The following is a 17,587-nucleotide window of genomic DNA, read 5'->3' on the forward strand; positions in this document are numbered from 1 at the left end:
GCCAGCTGAAGCTGCGATGGGAATTTGAGCTGGCAGAATATAATTACACAAATTGGAATCTGGCAAGAAGAATTTAATTAAAACTCTCCGATCCTTAGAGAAAGTTCCAAACAATTTTTAATGCTCACAGGTGGTCAGCTCAGGTTTATGCCTCATGCAAAAGACAGTAACGTCAGCAGGACAATTCCTGGCAGCACCATGTGCCACTAGTTCATTTCAGAATAAAAAAATCTTAGATCCCCTACTAAATCATATCGCTATTTCCAGAAGCACCTACTGATGACCAAAGATCACTCTACTAAGCATTGACACAGCCTATACAGCCTAGCCTATGCAATCTGACAGGGTCACAGATTATTTTATGTGACAGATGATATGGCTGCAGGAATAAACTAAATCCGTTATGTCCAATAATTTGAAAAGTTCTTAATACATCACTTTAAATTTTTAAAAGGTTTACTGAAATTTAGTTATTGATAGTGCACCCCATTTTCTCGGTGCATAACAAAAACGGAAACCAATTGTTGCCAGCAAGAGGGCACAGGGCAAAGAAATGGTACAATTTAGTACTACGCTGTCCTCAAACAAAATCTCTCGTTCACAGCCTTCTGCCTTCTACCCTTTGCCCAGAATATTAGTTCTCTGATGAGGTAAATATCTAGTGAAATAAAAAATTTAATTCAAAATCAGTTTGGGCCCTGAGGCCTCTCGGAGGAGAGGTGCACATTCTGGGTCTTTGAGACTTCCATGAGATGGGCATTCTTAGAGGAGTTCAAGTCTACGCAAGTTCTTATACTGTGCCTATCACCATGGTTGGTCCTGGTTTTCTAGTTAACCTGAGCTTTCACACTGGTGAATAAAGGAAGAGATGGACTTGAGGGTAATGGAGAGTTTCACAAAACAATTAAACTACATACCTTGTCTTAAAGCTATCAGGTGGCATGAGTTCCAGTGTATGCGTTGGGCCATACAGATTGACTACAAAGAGCTTTATCGTTGGGTTTGTTTGACCTGCCTTTGAAAAAAAAAAAGAAAGTAGAAATTTTAGCATGTAATGTAGAGACACTAGAAATAATGACAACTAAATATAGGACTACACCAATGTGAATATGTTTTTTATAATCTGAAAAAACTTATAGTGATCTTCAATTGAAGACAATAACATTCTGTCCCGCTAACACCCATGAGTTGCTCAGTCACATCAGCTACATTTTGAAAATGTGGTTGCAAACCCAAAGTGCTAATCACATACTCGTTATCATGCTGCCATTCACTAAACACAGATATTGTAATACAGGGGACTCAAACTGCTGAGCCGGTCCGAACCAGAATGACTGTGCAATACACTCTGGGACCCCTGGTGGGTGGGGGAGAGCTATCAATTTCCAGCCTCCAAGTCCCACCCCTTCCTGCCATCACCCCATCCTCACACTCCTAACCGGACCTCATCCCCCAAGCACACAGCTTTGGGGATCCAGGTCCCTATAAGTACCAGTTGCCTGGTACATATCAATAGAGTCTGTTGCTGTCCCATTCCCTGGGTCATTTCCCTGGGAAGCTGCTCTGTCTAGCTCTCTCTCCAGCTTTGTGGTCAAGTTCTCCCTGGACCCTGACCAGGGTTCTGAAAGTTGTTGCTATTTGTTAATGGCTAGTCTTCAGCCACTGGACCTGGGTTCTGAACAGGTCTGAAGCCCAGCTCCTGCTTGGAGCTGTTCAAAGTGCTGATATCTTCCCAGTCATCCCTTAGGTCTGCCTGTGTTCAGGTCCAGAAACTTTTTTTATATCTGCTTGCTGGGCTCTGATTGGCTGCGTGAGAAGAGCCACTCTAGTCTACTTGGAGACCTCTTTTCTGCTCTTCTCCCTGCAGGGTGCAGCAAGGCCTCCAGCTTTCAGCAGAGATGTCAGACTTAGGTCACCCCGTGCTAAGTTTGCATTCATGTAGTCCTGTTAAGAGCATGCCAGTAGCATCCACATGGGGCAGTTAGGGTGCATCTACACTGCTCTGTAGCTCAAAATAAGATATGCAGTTTGAGCTATGCAAATTGCGTATCATATTTTGATCTTATTTCAAAATAGCTTATTTCGTAAATTTTGAAATAAGCTGCTATTCCAAAACATCCCTTACTCCTCGTGGAATGATGTTTACAGGGACATCGGAATAGCGAGCCCATTATATTTTGCAATAAGGCTTGCTGTGAAGATGTGGGATAGTTATTTCAGGATACTCTGGTATCCCGAAATAGCATTGCAGTGTAGATGTAGCCCTGGAGTGCTACACTTGAGAGTGCTTTACAAACCACACCCCTCTGCAGTACCATATAGACTAGTTCTATGCTTCCAAACTGTAAGACCATGTCAATCTTTAGCATGCAGTGCAAAAAAGGAGAGCTGGCATTCCGTACAACAAGGTAGCCACAAGATCAGTCTGAATGATCTTTGTAGTAATGTTCCAGTGATGGATCTAATATTCAAGTGTGGAGATTCATTCTAGGAGACAGCCAAGGGAAAATCACTAGGATCTCTCATGCCTCAAAAGACTGTTGCTGCCAGAAGGAGAGTAACCAAAGAAAGAGTAATAAATAGGATTGGAGGGGGTGGATGAAATATCTGGGGAAGGAAAGGAAGGCAGGTCAGATGGCATCCTGCACTTTCAAATATTTTAGGTTCACATCAATAATATAGCTATTACTCAGATCACTGCTTGTCCTGGTGACAAATGCCATCTCATTCTTTCCTTGTGCTCCGCCTATTGTATTGTTGTAGTCTCATGTCCTTTGTCTTATATTTAGATTGTGAACTCTGCGGGGGGCAGGGAACATCTTTTTACTCTGTATCAGTACAGCTCCTAGCACAGTGGTGTCCTGATTCTTGACTGGGTCTCAGAAGCACTACCACAGTCAATGCCAGATTGTAAAATGTTATAAGATTTTATAAAATATAATAAAACTATAAAAAATATCTATTTGCAGCTTGCCTGCTTCTGAGTAGCTCGAAAATACTCCGTTGATGTGGAGTGGTAAGTGGTCTCCTTCTTGCACTTTCCACATATTTAAAATCATGTTCTTTTTTCATTTTTACAAAATTAAATGTGTTTTTTTTTTTTTAGTTCTGGGTAAGATTCACTATTCTGAGCTCAGCCTAATAGGTATCTATGTGGATTGACTCCATAGCTCATCAAATGGTTAAATACTATATCTTATTGGAATCATTCATGGCTTACTATTGAGTCTGTGTTTCACACAGCAATACAAGTATAGTTAGTACTTCTCAAAATTGCCTCTAATTTTTTTCTGCAGGGTGTGGGGAAGGGTCCAGCTCCTCCTCCTACCCCCAAAGAACATGTCATAAGCCAGTGTTGTACTCTACTTGAATCCACTACTGCTCCAGAATTTTACGCTCCTCCCATCTCCATTCTCTGGCAACTTCCCCATCCCCCCGTCCCCCATAGAGCTTCTTCAGGTGGTTACTGCTACTGGATTTTCTCACTCCCTTCAGGTGGGTTGTATGTGAGGCAAGGAATTCAGACAAGTTATGTTAATGTTGGGTTCTGCAGGCTCAGTGAAAAGATGCTCTAACCCCCCTTAATCCTTTCTTTCCCAACCCCTCTCTACTGTGCAGTTTCCACAACCCACAGAGAGTTTCCAAGTTTCCACAACCGGCAGAGAAGGCAGACTTCCTGTTCATACAGAATGGGCAAAACTGTGCGCCAAGAAAATTTAAAAAACATCTAACGCACACATTTTTACTACTAGTAGTTAAAAACTTGCTTGTGTGCATTTGACTCATTATAGGGATATTTACATATCCAGTATGGTACTCAAAAGGGTCCTCACTGAAATACCAACACACAATTTCTTTGTAAATTGAACTGATCTCATCACCCATATCTGAATGATGCGGGACTGGAGACAGTTGTATTTCTGAACTCATGAAGTTTAGAGAATCGCTTAGATTGTGTCTGCAAAATCAGAGAGTAACCTTTGTTACACAAAAGGATATGAGTAAGTTTGCTCATGTGAATAGGCTCCATTAACTGCAGAATAATGTCTTGTGTGAATTATGGTGCATAGGCATGGGACTGAAGGTTTTGTGGAGGAATACTTTGTGTGAGATTTTAAGTTCTTCCAGCTTTCAGTAAGGCCAGAAATGACACCAAAGTGGCCTTCCCACATTTCTACTTCTGGCAAGAACTGGGAATTGAAACAGCAGTGATAATGAAAAATCTATGCAAAAACTTTACACTGGTTTTTTTAAATGCAAAAATGGCTCTCTCTACATCTGTCAGTGGATTATTTCATCCATTATGTGTTCCTACGTGGAAAATATAATTCACATTTAATTCCTTGTGTGTCAACTGTACAGATGTCCTTATTCTGCTACCCTTACTAACACTTACTCCTTTTCACTCCACAGGATCATTGCCTTGAATATATATTACCGTGTGAGAATAAGGATTGCAGACTGAGATTCTAAGTGAGCAGGCCATGGGGTCTCCATGACGGAGAGTGAAATCCTGTGTGGAACAACAACTTTTCTCTATCCGTGGTGCCTACCCACTAGCTTCATTAATAATGAATGCTGCTTAACTAGAAGCTAAGTTGTCATGAACTAGACAAATTAAAAAGAAGATAATGTTTTCCATTAATGGGATTACTGGAATAATATAGCACATCTCCTTTGTGCTGAGCTGCTAATGCTTTGAAATATTTCACTGCTTTGTAGAGCTGATTTGTTCAAAAAGAGTTCCTTGTATATTTTTGTTCTTTATTAATTGCTTTTAGCCAGCAAAGCTGACAGAACTGTGTGACTGGTGCTCCTAGGTGCTACAACTACTAAATAATCATCATCGCCATCCTAGAATGATGCTTCTTAAGAAAACTAGATAGTTTTAAGGTATGATCTTATTTCCTTTAAAGATAATGGGTCAATTCCAATTGATTTCAACTGGAGAAGAATCAAGGTTAAAATTTTCAAGTCTAGTTAAGTGACCAAATCAAAGGGACTTTGACTTCTGAGTACGCAAGTGATTTATGGAAATGGGTCTTAAATGCTTTTAAAAATCATACCCAAATCTCTAATCTATACACTGAATTATTGCTACCTTCTTCAAGGTTTTAACATTTAACATTTTTATCAGAATCCTACCTACTGCACACTACATGGGTTTGGTGTTTCAGCAATCATTGTATGTCCTTCAAAGAAGCCAGCTTCCATTCTATGTATTTGCATTTTACTGTACCGAAACCAACAAAGAAAGGCCAAAACCAAACTAACAAAGAAGAGCATCCCCTTTCAGAAGGCCTCCAGCTCAGGGTACGTCTAGACTACATGCCTCTGGCGACAGAGGCATGTAGATTAGACTACCTGGCATAGGAAAATGCCGCTTCATTTAAATTTACATGGCTGCCGCGCTAAGCTGATCAGCTGTTTGTCGGCTCAGCGCGGTAGTCTGGACGTTGCGCGGTCGACATCAAAGGCATTTGTCGACCTCCCAGGTATACTACCTGGGAGGTCGACAAATGCCTTTGATGTCGACCGCGCAACGTCCAGACTACCGTACTGAGCCGCTACCTGGGAGGTCGACAAATGCCTTTGATGTCGACCACGGAACGTCCAGACTACCGTGCTGAGCTGACAAACAGCTGATCGGCTCAGCGCGGCAGCCATGTAAATTTAAATGAAGCGGCGATTATTTAAATCGTTGCTTCATTTTCCTGTGCCGGGTAGTCTAATCTACATGCCTCTGGCGACAGAGGCATGTAGTCTAGACGTACCCTCAATGTCCTTGGTTTTCTTATTTTTCTAGGAGGCAGGTAGGTTTTCTCCATTTCCCTTGGGCATCAGACTCATAGACTCATAGACTTTGTCAGAAGGGACCATTATGATCATCTAGTATGACCACCTGCACAGTGCAGACCACAGAATCTCACCCACCCCTCCTAGAATAATCCTCTCACCTATATCTCAGATATTGAAGCCTTCAAATACTTTGAAGACCCCAAGATGCAGAGAATCCTCCAGCTGTGATCTGTACCCCATGCTACAGAGGAAGGCAAAAAACCTCCAGGGCCTCTGCCAATCTACCTTCCCGACCCCAAATATGGCGATCAGCTAAACCCTGAGCATGTGGGCAAGACCCATCAGCCAGACACCCAGAAAGTTCTCTATAGTATCTCCTATCATCCCTTCATTGACCTATTTCCCACTGATAATGAATGGTCAATTATTTACCAAGATCATGTTATCTCATCAAACCAGCCCCTTCATAAACTCATCTAGTTTAATCTTGAAACCAGATAGATCTTTTGCCCCCACTACTTCCCTTGGAAGGCCGTTCCAGAACCTCACTCCTCTAATGGTTAGAAACCTTCGTCTAATCTCAAGTCTAAACTTCCTACTAGCCAGCTTATATCCATTTGTTCTTGTGTCCACATTGGTATTAAGCTTAAATAATTCCTCTCCCTCCCTGGTATTTATCCCTCTAATATATTTAAAGAGTGCAATCATGTCCCCCCTCAGCCTTCTTTTGGTTAAAGTAAACAAGCCAAGCTCCTTGAGTCTCCTTGAGACTGAGGAAGCAGCAGCTTAAACAAGTTTCTAAGTGCAACCAGACTCATAGTCAGAAAACTAAATCACTAAGGCCTACGTCAAGCTAGTGTTCAGAAGTGTGAGTGGGCCTGCAGCCTACAGCAACCGACATGGCTTTCAGTCTCTTTTTCCCCCTTCTCGGCTTCCCCTTCCTCTTTATATGCAGTCTTGCCCCCAGGGCAAGATAGGGTGCTTCTTGATCAGGGTGGGCAATAACACGGTAGCAGTTCACCAGGGTTAGCCTCTGGCAGGTCTTCTTTGCCCTTAGCTCCTATGGGAGCATAGGCCATCAACAATTTCTTTCCAAGCCTCTCTGTCTTGTGCCACCTTTTCTAACTCTCCCCGGCTTTTGCCCATTTTCCTCACATTCACATCCAGGACTTTTCTACAACTATTCTTTGGCCTTCCTCTTCCCCTTTTTCCCTGTAGGTTCCAGGATAGGGATTGTTGGTGGCTTCCTCAGCCAATCCATCACCATCTTCTTCTCAAAATCTCTTGCTGTACTGGGCATTGCCCTGCTCTTTCCCATAAGCTGATGTTAGCAGGTCACTGCCTATATATTTACTTGCACATCTGCAGGTGCTGGTGATTACAGCTCCTGTTAGCTGGAAATGGCCCAACCCTGTTCTTGATTGTGCCCAGGACCTCTTGATTATAAGTAGGAGATTGTCCCTTAAAGAGTCGATAGATCCTTCCACAATTATTTCCATTTTGTTACCGCTCACAGAGTAAAAAAAACAAAAACAAAAACAGTTTTTATATATATATATATATATATATATATATATATATATATATATATATATATATATATATGGTATAATGCCACTGAAGTCAATATGTTTCAACAGTCCTGCTTATAGGAGTGCGGAATCAGGACAATAATGTCTTTTGTATATATAATATCCTAGCATTTTATTCTTCAACTTATCTGTATATGAAACAGAGGTAATACATTTGAGGTAATACAAGTAAAGTAGTATGGTAGCTGGAGCCTAGCAAAGAGGAAGTCCCAGGTATAAGAACTCAATATATGAGTTAGCAAAGGTAAGTTAATGTAGGGTCTTTGAGCAGGGGAAACTTGGAGGAGAGACTGGGGAAGGTTTATGGGGAGTATATAGGAAATTAGGGGGGATTCTAACTCTGGTATCAGAGAGTCTCATGTTTAGACCTGTAGCTTTCTCCACAACACAAAAGATGGGTGCTCCTTATTCACATTTTTTAACCTCACTGTTAGGTTTGGTTCAATTTGAAGAGTTGGGGAAGGTTCATATCACTTCTTATTTTACCCAACCAAGATCTGTTGCCCCTGCTAATAATGCCGTTGCTTGATGAAAAGTAACCGTGAGATACTAGGATACTCTGTGTTATCAGAAAACTGCTACGCTTCATCCATCCATATAAATGCAGCTAAACACTCACTGAAGCCTGCAGCTAGTCTGTGGTTCAAAGGCAATTCTGACAGCATTTTTTCTTGAGTCTTTCTGATCATTTCATTATTCATTCAAAAGTTGCAGTGTATACCAATAATAAATTAGAATGAAATCGACTCTATGTTCCATCCTGTCCTAATGGGTTCTGTCCAGCAAAAAGCTTTATAACCCTATTTGAAATAGAATAACTGAATGCTGTTCCCTATCCTGCCACATCAACGCAAGCAGCTTCTTTTACTATGTAGAAGCAGTCTTTCAGTAATGCAGAAAGCTATCAGTTGGTTCACTGAACCGTGCACAAGGGCGAGAGATTGCACTTAGACTTTACTTACCTTAGGATATGGATATTGCTTTCCTTTGGGATACAGGCCTCCAGTAAACCGAGGAATAACCATGTTTGGTACCAAAGTGTCATTTATCATCAAGAATGCCAGCCTTTCTCCATCCGGGGACCACCAGTGGGCAATATGAGAGTGAAGCAGCTCCTCTGAAACAGATGCATATCCTTAGAATACCTATTAACTATTGTGTGATTCAAATTACCAAGTAGTTCATTTGCATTTTACATAGTTTCTATGCTTTCTTGCTACACAGCTGTTGTAATTATAAAAAAGATATATTGAATTTTTTTCTGGATTGAATTGCTTGAATATTAAGGTCTATTATAAGACAAATTATGAGTTTTTATTCAGATGAGTGTTCCCAACTATATCAATGGAATTACTTGCATAAGTGAAATGATTATTATTGCCTTATATTTAGCCTTAATATCATTCTAGCTGGTTTTTATGTTAATAATTTGTATAATAGAATGTAAAGGTATTGTCAGCACTAGTATTATTCCATCCAGTTATTTATGTTTTAGTGTTTCATTTGGGGAAAACCTTCAGTTTTGGTGAATCTAATTTTGTATGACATTTTGATTTTTGGGGTGGGATGATTCTGATTTGTAATTTCTTTCTTTCTTCCTTTCTTTCTTCCTTTCCTAGCCAAAAGAAAATTCTAGTTTTCTCCCGATGCTAACTCTCACTAGTCTGTGATCAGACTTTGTTTTTTAACTATCTAACTTACCATTTGTATTTTTTTCAGTAAACAGTGTGTTCCACACAAATTTCACCTGTGTGTTTGGAAACCCAAATTTGGAGTATTTACAAGCTGTTTGCTTAGAATATTCACTAATTGCTGGTCATGTTTGACTGATTACCTGAGTTACATAATATTATTTCTGCTCCCTGACTGGACAACTGTAACCTTTTTACAAGGAAAATAACAGAATGGTGAACAGCAATGACCACAAAGCACAAACTGAATTCTGTTTGCATTTAAATAAGGATATTCACACCACGAAAAATCACTCCTAAACAATTCTGTAAACCAAAGCACAGGAACATGAGTATTTGCGAATTGCAAATGAAAAAGCCACATACATAAGGTCAAAATGAGCAGCTATTGGAATTCATCTGAATGTCTATTAATTTAATTGTGCGGTATTCACTCAGCTGTATGCCTGGTACTATCACAAAATAGAAAAGAAGAGTCAGCATGCCATAATAGAGCCACATTGTGTTCTGGGGATTTGTGTCTGGAAAGACCCCTATGTGCACTTGCTCACCACTTTTAAAGAAATGCTGAGGGATACACCTTCTTCCTTGCAACCATACACAATTCCTAAGAATACATGGAGACCTCTCTCTGGGAGCAGGACTTACATCAGATCCATGGGGCAAAGACCAAACAGCCTGAGAGTAGGCGGAATTGCTTGAGAGAGGCCACTCAGAGCTCATATTCCCAGACTCTTCCTCATCCTATCCTTTGCTGGGTATTACCTCAAGCACAGGACCCCTGTGTACTAGCAGGGTAGGGGAGACCCTTGTAAAGTAGCTTCCAGTGGCTGTCCTGAAAGGGGCTAACAAGGGGCAACTGAAGCAGTAAACTAGAAATACAGGACCCCTGCATCAGTGTGTCTGGTTTCCTTCGTATTAAGCCGCACATGTAGTTACAAACATGTATTTGCTGGTGCAAACAGTCACTGAACAGTATGTCCCAGTGAATTTTGTGAATGGAAATTCTAACCCCTCTGAGAGCATAGGTACTGGAATTATACAGTTCACATTCAAAGTGTGGCCACATATATGGGAATGCACTGTTTTACATACACATGTGTAAAGTTCAGGTAGAGTATTAGTGAGAAATGTAACCAACTAGTTGCTTCTCTTTCTTATCAGTTATATTTCTCAGTCTTTTAAGGCGTACATAAGAAAGTATTCTGTACTGTCAAAAATTCTATTTATCTTTAATAAAAAATTAGTTTTTAAAAATGTGCACTAACCTTCTATTATAAAAGATAATTTTCTGATATGCACAATCAAATTGAAATTGAAAAATGCCACATTAGCATAGCATAAATGCTAGAGATTGGTCTTGTTACACTTTAGTTACTGTACAAAAATATGACAGGTAACAAGGCCCTTTGTAGTCGGTACACTTGTGCTCAGGTAATTTTAATGTGTTTATTTATTTTACAGTATCTGGCCTTAACAAGAGGTGCAGTTGTACCATAAGGATCTAAGGCCTGATCTACACCAGACCAGTCAGGTCAGCTTTAGCTATGCAACTTGAGCCATGCAAAATGCGTAGCTGGAGGCACCTTACCGTAAGCTGAGCTATGGCAGCATCCACACACTGGAAGGCTGATGGGTTGTTGGCTTCTCTTACTCCTTGCAGAATGAGAAGTACTGGATGCTAGTGAGGGCTTCCCTCAGAGTTTGATTTACAGGTCTATATTAGACCCACTAAATCAAGGGCTAGAAGATTGACCTCCAGAGGGTCGATATTCTCACAAAAGTAGACATGCTCTAAGTAGCATTAGAAACTCCTCATTCATCCTCTATTACCTAAAAGCCCAGATTTGTAATTCTTATTTACATGGAGTGCGGTATTAGCCATTGGTGATGTGGCAGGCAGGCCCAGTCTTTGGAAAGAGATCATGATTAAATATAGACGAATGTGACATACCAGAGCCCCCAAAGTTTATTTGTTAGCAATTTCACCCCACTCTGTTCTGAAACCCAACTCGTTCTTTTCTCCAGTTTTACTCATCACATAGCACTATCACTTAATTTGTGAATTTTCAGTTTTTAGACTGGAGAGAGGTGATTAGTGGTGTCTCCCAAGCGTCTGTCCTGGAACCAATCTAATTTAACCTATTTCTAAATGATCCGGAGAAAGGAATAAACAGTGAGGTGGCAAAATTTGCAGATGATATTAAACCGCCCAAGATAGTTTAAAAAAAAACACAGACTATGAAGATTTTCAAAAGGAGTAGGTGATTGGGCAACAAACTGGCAAATGAATTTTAATGTTGATAAATAAAAGTAATTCATATTGGAAAAAATAATCCCAACTACACATATAAAATGATGGGACTAATTTAGCTATAACTACTCAAGAGAGAGATCTTGGAGTCATTGTGGATAGTTCTCTGAAAACATCCACTCAATGTGCAGCAGCAGTCAAAAAAGCAAGCAGAATGTTAGGAATCATTTTAAAAAGGATAGAGAATATAACAGAGAATATCGTATTGCTTCTATATAAAACCATGGTACGCCCACATCTTGAATACTGCATACAGATGTGGTCACCTCATCTCAAAAATGATATATTGGCATTGCAAAAGGTTCAGAAAAGGGCAACAAAAATGATTAGGGGTTTGGAATGGATGCTATATGAAGAAAGATTAAAAATACTTAGACTTTTCCGATTCAAAAAGAGGAGACTAAGGGGGGGATATGATGGAAGTTTACAAAATCATGACAGGTATGGAGAAAGTGAAGAAGGAAAAGTTATTTACTTGTTCCCATAACATAAGAAATAGGGGTCACCAGATTAAATTAGTATGTAGGTAGTAGGTAGCAGGTAACAAACAAAAGGAAGTTTTTCTTCATGCAGCACACAGTCAACCTGTGGAACTCCTTTCCAAGGGAGGTTATGAAGACCAGGACATTCACAGGGTTCAAGAAAGAACTACATAAATTCATGGAGGTTAGGTCCATCAATACTTATTAGCCAAAATGGGTAGGAATGGTGTCCCTAGCCTCTGTTTGTCAAGGGAGGTTATGAAGACCAGGACATTCACAGGGTTCAAGAAAGAACTACATAAATTCATGGAGGTTAGGTCCATCAATACTTATTAGCCAAAATGGGTAGGAATGGTGTCCCTAGCCTCTGTTTGTCAAGGGCTGGAAATTGATGACAGGAGAGAGATCACTTGATGATTACCTATTTTTGTTCAGTCCTTCTGAGGCATCTGGCATTGGCCATAGTCAAAAAACAGGAAACTGGGCTAGATGGACTTTTGATCTGGCTCAGAATGGCTGTACTTATATTCTTATGAATTCTTTTGCTCACTCCTACACTACTTACAGGCAAGTATATTACCTTTACCAGGACTTCTCTTATGCTAGACTTTGCCTACTCATTAGGCAGAAGCTCCCTCTATCTCCCATATAAGCTAACTAAAAGTCAGGTAGAACAGCAGGCAGTATCTGACCCCTAATTAATCCCATGGGATGTATGAGGCCCAGAAATATCTGGCAGAGCTGTAACTTTGCCCAATGTGCTGAACAGCAGAGCTGGAAAGCTGCCTGGTTGGACGGTCAGAAGTTCTGTACTATACTCTGTAAAGGGGGACGGTGAGCATCTGGAGATTTCCAGGAGTCATGCAGAATAATCTTTTAACAATACAACTCCTCACTGCCTCCAATTCAGAGTATATCACAGAGGCTACCATCTTCTGAGTACATGCTAGTCACCCCCAGGTTGGCAGAATTTAGCCCCAAATTGCCTAGCAGATTGTTGAATAATCACAACTGCAATTCCAGCAATACTTTGTCTTAGCAAAAAAGGTGATCTTCTGTGTCAGATTTAATTAACTGCATATGCTTAAATACACCAATTTATATGCAATCATATTAGATTTGCTGAATCTGAAATGCATTTAAAATGATCTTCCATGCTAAAGATGTCCCTTCTCCCTGGCTTTGAACTTCACTGACCTATTAAAATACTTACAAAACATTAATGGAATCCATTTAAACTTGAGGTGGGTAATCTTTTGAACAGAGGCCTTTAAATCTCCATAGAATGTAAATTACTATTCTTATTTTAGAGTCCATTTGAGCTGGGGTTTTCAAAGAATCTTAAAAGTATGTCTGCACAGCAACTGGACAACAGCATGTGGGCCACGCTAGCTGACTCGAGTTGGCGGGGAGGAGGAGACTTTTTCATTTTTGTCTAGATTAGTGTTTCTAGTGGTACGAGTACCCTCAGGGGTACTCAAGAGAAGTCTGGGGGTATGTCAACACAACTGAAATTTGGAGAAAACTGAATTTTTGTTTTAAGTTTTACAGCGCTTTATTATTTTTGTACTTTTTATACAAAAATTTCATCGCCCACCAGGCAATGATTAAGTTGTTTAAACAAATGTGTTGCAATGGTAGAAAAAAAAATTGTATGTCTGAAAACTGTAGTTGAAGCAAAATGCAGGACAATGTAGCACTTTAAAGACTAACAAGATGGTTTATTAGATGATGAGCTTTCGTGGGCCAGACCCACTTCCTCAGATCAAATAGTGGAAGAAAGTAGTCACAACCATATATACCAAAGGATACAATTTAAAAAAATGAACAAATATGAAAAGGACAAATCACATTGCAGAACAGAAGGGGGATGCGGGGGGGTGGGAAGGGGGAGGAAGGAAGGTAAGTGTCTGTGAATTGCTGATATTAAAGGTAGGGAGAGTGGGATGTTTGTGAGTTAATGGTATTACAGGTGATAATTGGGGAAACTGTCTTGGTAATGGGTGAGAAAGTTCAAAGACTTGTTAAGTCCTTGTTGGTAAGTGTCGAATTTTAACATGAATGACAGTTCAGAGGATTCCCTTTCAAGTGCAGATGTAAAAGATGAAAACTGTAGGTACAGGGGGTACTTATAATTAAAAGGATAATATATATATATATATATATATATATATATATATATATATAAAGTTGAGAAACACTGGTTTAGATCACACTCTGGTACCCTTCCATGCACTCAAAAATATAATTATATGCAAACCAAGTTGTGAGTCAATATAAAATATAAGCTAATGCAAAGGTCCGAAGGCAATTTTGTAAGAAAATAAGAAGAGAAAAGGCAAAACAGCTTCAGTCACCATTGCCCTAGAATCAATAGTTTTCTCCTATAGGTTTTGTATAAGAACCTCTTCCCTGTATTAATAAACATCTATATTTATCCACCTTACCTTCATATAGCCAGTCTGCAATTCCATTAAAAATGATTCCTTCTTTTCCTGAAGATGTCAGTCGCAATGAGCTACTCTTTACATCAGGTTGATAGTAGATGTTATTTTCAAAAATATAAATCTATATTAGGTAAAAGAGATAAAGCAGGGGGAATATAAAATGTTGGTAGACATAAATGAATCTTTTCATTCTAGTGATAGAAATAGAATTTCCACAGTTTCAGAACAGTTTAAAGAATAATTTATCATAATTTTAATTGAAGATGTTTTTAGAATTTCTGGTATTATCGATTTCTAAGACTTTTTTTAACATTCACGTGGCCCTGAATTTTTTTTTAACTATTATACTAACTTGAATATTTCTACTCCTTTTAGCAAATTTTCTCACAATCTCCAAAACCACCCAGGTTGCAAAGAGGCAAACATGCCAACTTTTATTACTATTAAATAGATTGTGAAATATCTTGTCAATCCCATTTTATTCATCATAAATATCTTTATTTCCATCTTTGATACATAATACAAATATAAATTACTATCTAAATATAGATAAATATAAATTACACTGCTTTAATATTAAATGCGGAAATTAAGTGAAACAAGAATGAGACAAAGGAATTAAGTACTGTGTGATTTTTTCTATTTTCATATACCATTTACCTCACAGGTATTATAAACATTTTACATAAGCACATCATAACAAAGACTGTCCTGTTGTAAAGGTTGGTTTCCATATGTTTTTCCCTGTTGGGGTTCAGAAAAGCTTTTCTTTCTCTTTACTTATTTTTCTTTACCTCTTTTCTTCTCTCTGGGTATGTCTACACTAGCCCCCTAGATCGATCAGGAGAGGCTAATGAGGGTGACCAAAATTGCAAATGAAGCGCTGGATTTAAATATCCCATGCTTCATTAGCATGTTCCCGGCCAGTCGCCATTTTAGAAATTGACTAGCCCAAAGTAACTGCCCGTGTCTACACACGGCAGTGAAACAGGATTCCGAAATAAAGCCCTAACTTGAATTAGCTGGTAAACCTCGTTGCAGGAGGAATACCAGCTAATCCGAGTTAGGGCTTTATTTCGGAATCCCGTTTCACTGCTGCTTGTAGACACGGGCAGTTACTTCGGGATAGTCAATTTCTAAAATGGCGACCGTCCAGAAACATGCAAATCAAGCGCTGGATATTTAAATCCTGTGCTTCATTTGCAATTTTGGTTGCCCTAATTAGCCTCCCTAGATCGATCTAGGGGGCTAGTGTAGACATAGGTATTAGAATCTTTTGGTAAGTGGCTACAACTTTAACTTCAAATAAGAGATTTTCTACCAGAATTTTCTGTCCTGTGAGCAATGAAAGGAGGGAAAAGGAGCAGGAAGAGGCCTATATCTATCCTTTCATAGTATCTTCCTTTGCTATCTCCCAACCAATCCCAGCACTTTTTCTTAGAGCTGAGATTCTTCTGAGGAGATCAAAGAGCTGCTGTTGGTTGGCAGGAGCCTGAAGAGACTAGTCCACATTTTTGAAGCCTGCTAAAACAGCCAGGCCTTTCTCTCTATTCATATCCCCCTTCTTGCTCCTTATTTCCTTTGTTGTAGTGGCATTCAGAGAAACCTACATGACAGAAGTGAGTATCACACTCTTTCTCTGAGAATAGTGAGTTTTGAGGCTGTTTTTACCTCATTCATTGTCATTCCATTGCTATGATATTTACAGTAGTATACCTGGTAAACAGTGTTGGTTCACCATGATTTGTCCCTGGTGGGCTGCTACCATTACATTTACCTGTGCCTCTACAGGTATTGGTGATCGCAGCTTCTGTTTACTGCGGATTATCATGTCTGGCCAATGGTAGTGGTGGGAAGCTGTTCAGATTGGGACACCGCTTTCTGCAGCTCCCATTGGCCAGGAACAACAATCCATGGCCAAGGGGAGCTACGATTGCCAACACCTGGGGAGGCACAGGTAAATATCGTGGCAGCAGCACACCAGGAGCTAACCCTGGTGGACTGGATTTGGACCACTGGTTGGTATTTATGCACCTTTGAACTAGTGGAAGGAACCAGTGTGTGAAATTGTGAGAGGGGCAGAAGAGTCACCTCATTCTTTATGTACTCAGAGGCTAATTTTGAAGTTCAGAATGTTAGGGCACTAAGAAGGACAAGGAAGAGGGGAGAGAGAAAAAGAAAGACCACGAGAGAAGAAGGAGAGGTAGTGCATGTGGTAGTAAGGTGAAGGTTTATATTGGAATTAATGACACAACTCGAATTACAGTACTATCAAGGTAATGCAGAACAGTATAGCTCTTTTTGGATCATCAAACCCGTCCTCTACTCTGTACTAGCTTCCTGTAATTTTTTTAATCAATTTGGATGACAGATCTCAGTCATTTACTTCAAAGGGCTCCATAGCCTGCACCTAGCCCTAGATATCTAAAAATCTGCCTAAAGCTCTGAGATGAAGACCAACATTGACAACTCAATGTATTTGACACAATAGAACTCTGTACAATAATAAAAATGCTCTTTGGTGTGGGAAATGGTACTTTTTCAGAGGTGGGTCTAAGATTGTGGAATGAACTCTCTGAGAATGTGTATATTCATTACAAAAATAAACAAGGCACTCTACTGCATATGATTCTCCACCTGGAAAGAGTATGAGAGAACAGATGTTAGCCACATTACTTAACATGCTATTGGAAGGCAGTCAAATACTTTTTTGGAATATGCCATCCCTGATCACTATTTGGCACTATCTCCTCCCTCTCTTTCCCTCCTGATATTAATAACAAAAAGGAAAGGAAAATAGGGAACCACAACTGGTGTGAATTCCTGTAATACTACTTCTGAAAAGGGGATTTTCCCAATCCTTTTTTATTGTTTTTTCCTCATCTCTCCCTCTTGCTTGATGTTAATATTCATGACTTGTCCTAATTGTAAATTCCTCAGTGCTTATTGTCTTGTTCATCTTTAAAGTGCCATAGCCATGTATGCATTTGCCAAGCACACAAAAACAACAACACAATTCAGAAGAACATGACTATACCATCCTTGCCACTATGGATGTAGAAGCTCTCTACTCCAATATTCCACATGAAGATGGATTACAAGTAATTAGAAACACTATCCCAGAGGGTACCACAGCCAATCTGGTAACAGACCTATGTAACTTTGTTCTCACCCATAATTATTTCCAATTTGGCGACAACTTATACCTCCAGAGCAGCGGCACAGCCAAGGGTATCCACAAAGCCTCACAGTACGCTAACAT

General features: G+C 39.7%; 1 protein-coding gene across 3 annotated transcripts in view; it reads right to left on the reverse strand.

Annotated features, from left to right (window-relative positions):
* DPP10 (dipeptidyl peptidase like 10) overlaps positions 1-17,587 on the reverse strand; it is a 460,866-nt gene that overhangs the window by 61,420 nt on the left and 381,859 nt on the right. For all 3 annotated transcript variants that reach the window (XM_075933252.1, XM_075933254.1, XM_075933251.1), the window contains 3 exons: positions 14,326-14,446; positions 8,354-8,508; positions 918-1,015 (listed from right to left, as the gene is read on the reverse strand). In XM_075933252.1, coding sequence (XP_075789367.1) covers positions 918-1,015; positions 8,354-8,508; positions 14,326-14,446 — 374 coding nt within the window. The remainder of the gene's footprint in view (positions 1-917; positions 1,016-8,353; positions 8,509-14,325; positions 14,447-17,587) is intronic.

This window comes from Pelodiscus sinensis, chromosome 7 (assembly GCF_049634645.1).
Source record: "Pelodiscus sinensis isolate JC-2024 chromosome 7, ASM4963464v1, whole genome shotgun sequence".
Classification (NCBI taxonomy): Eukaryota; Metazoa; Chordata; order Testudines; family Trionychidae; genus Pelodiscus; species Pelodiscus sinensis.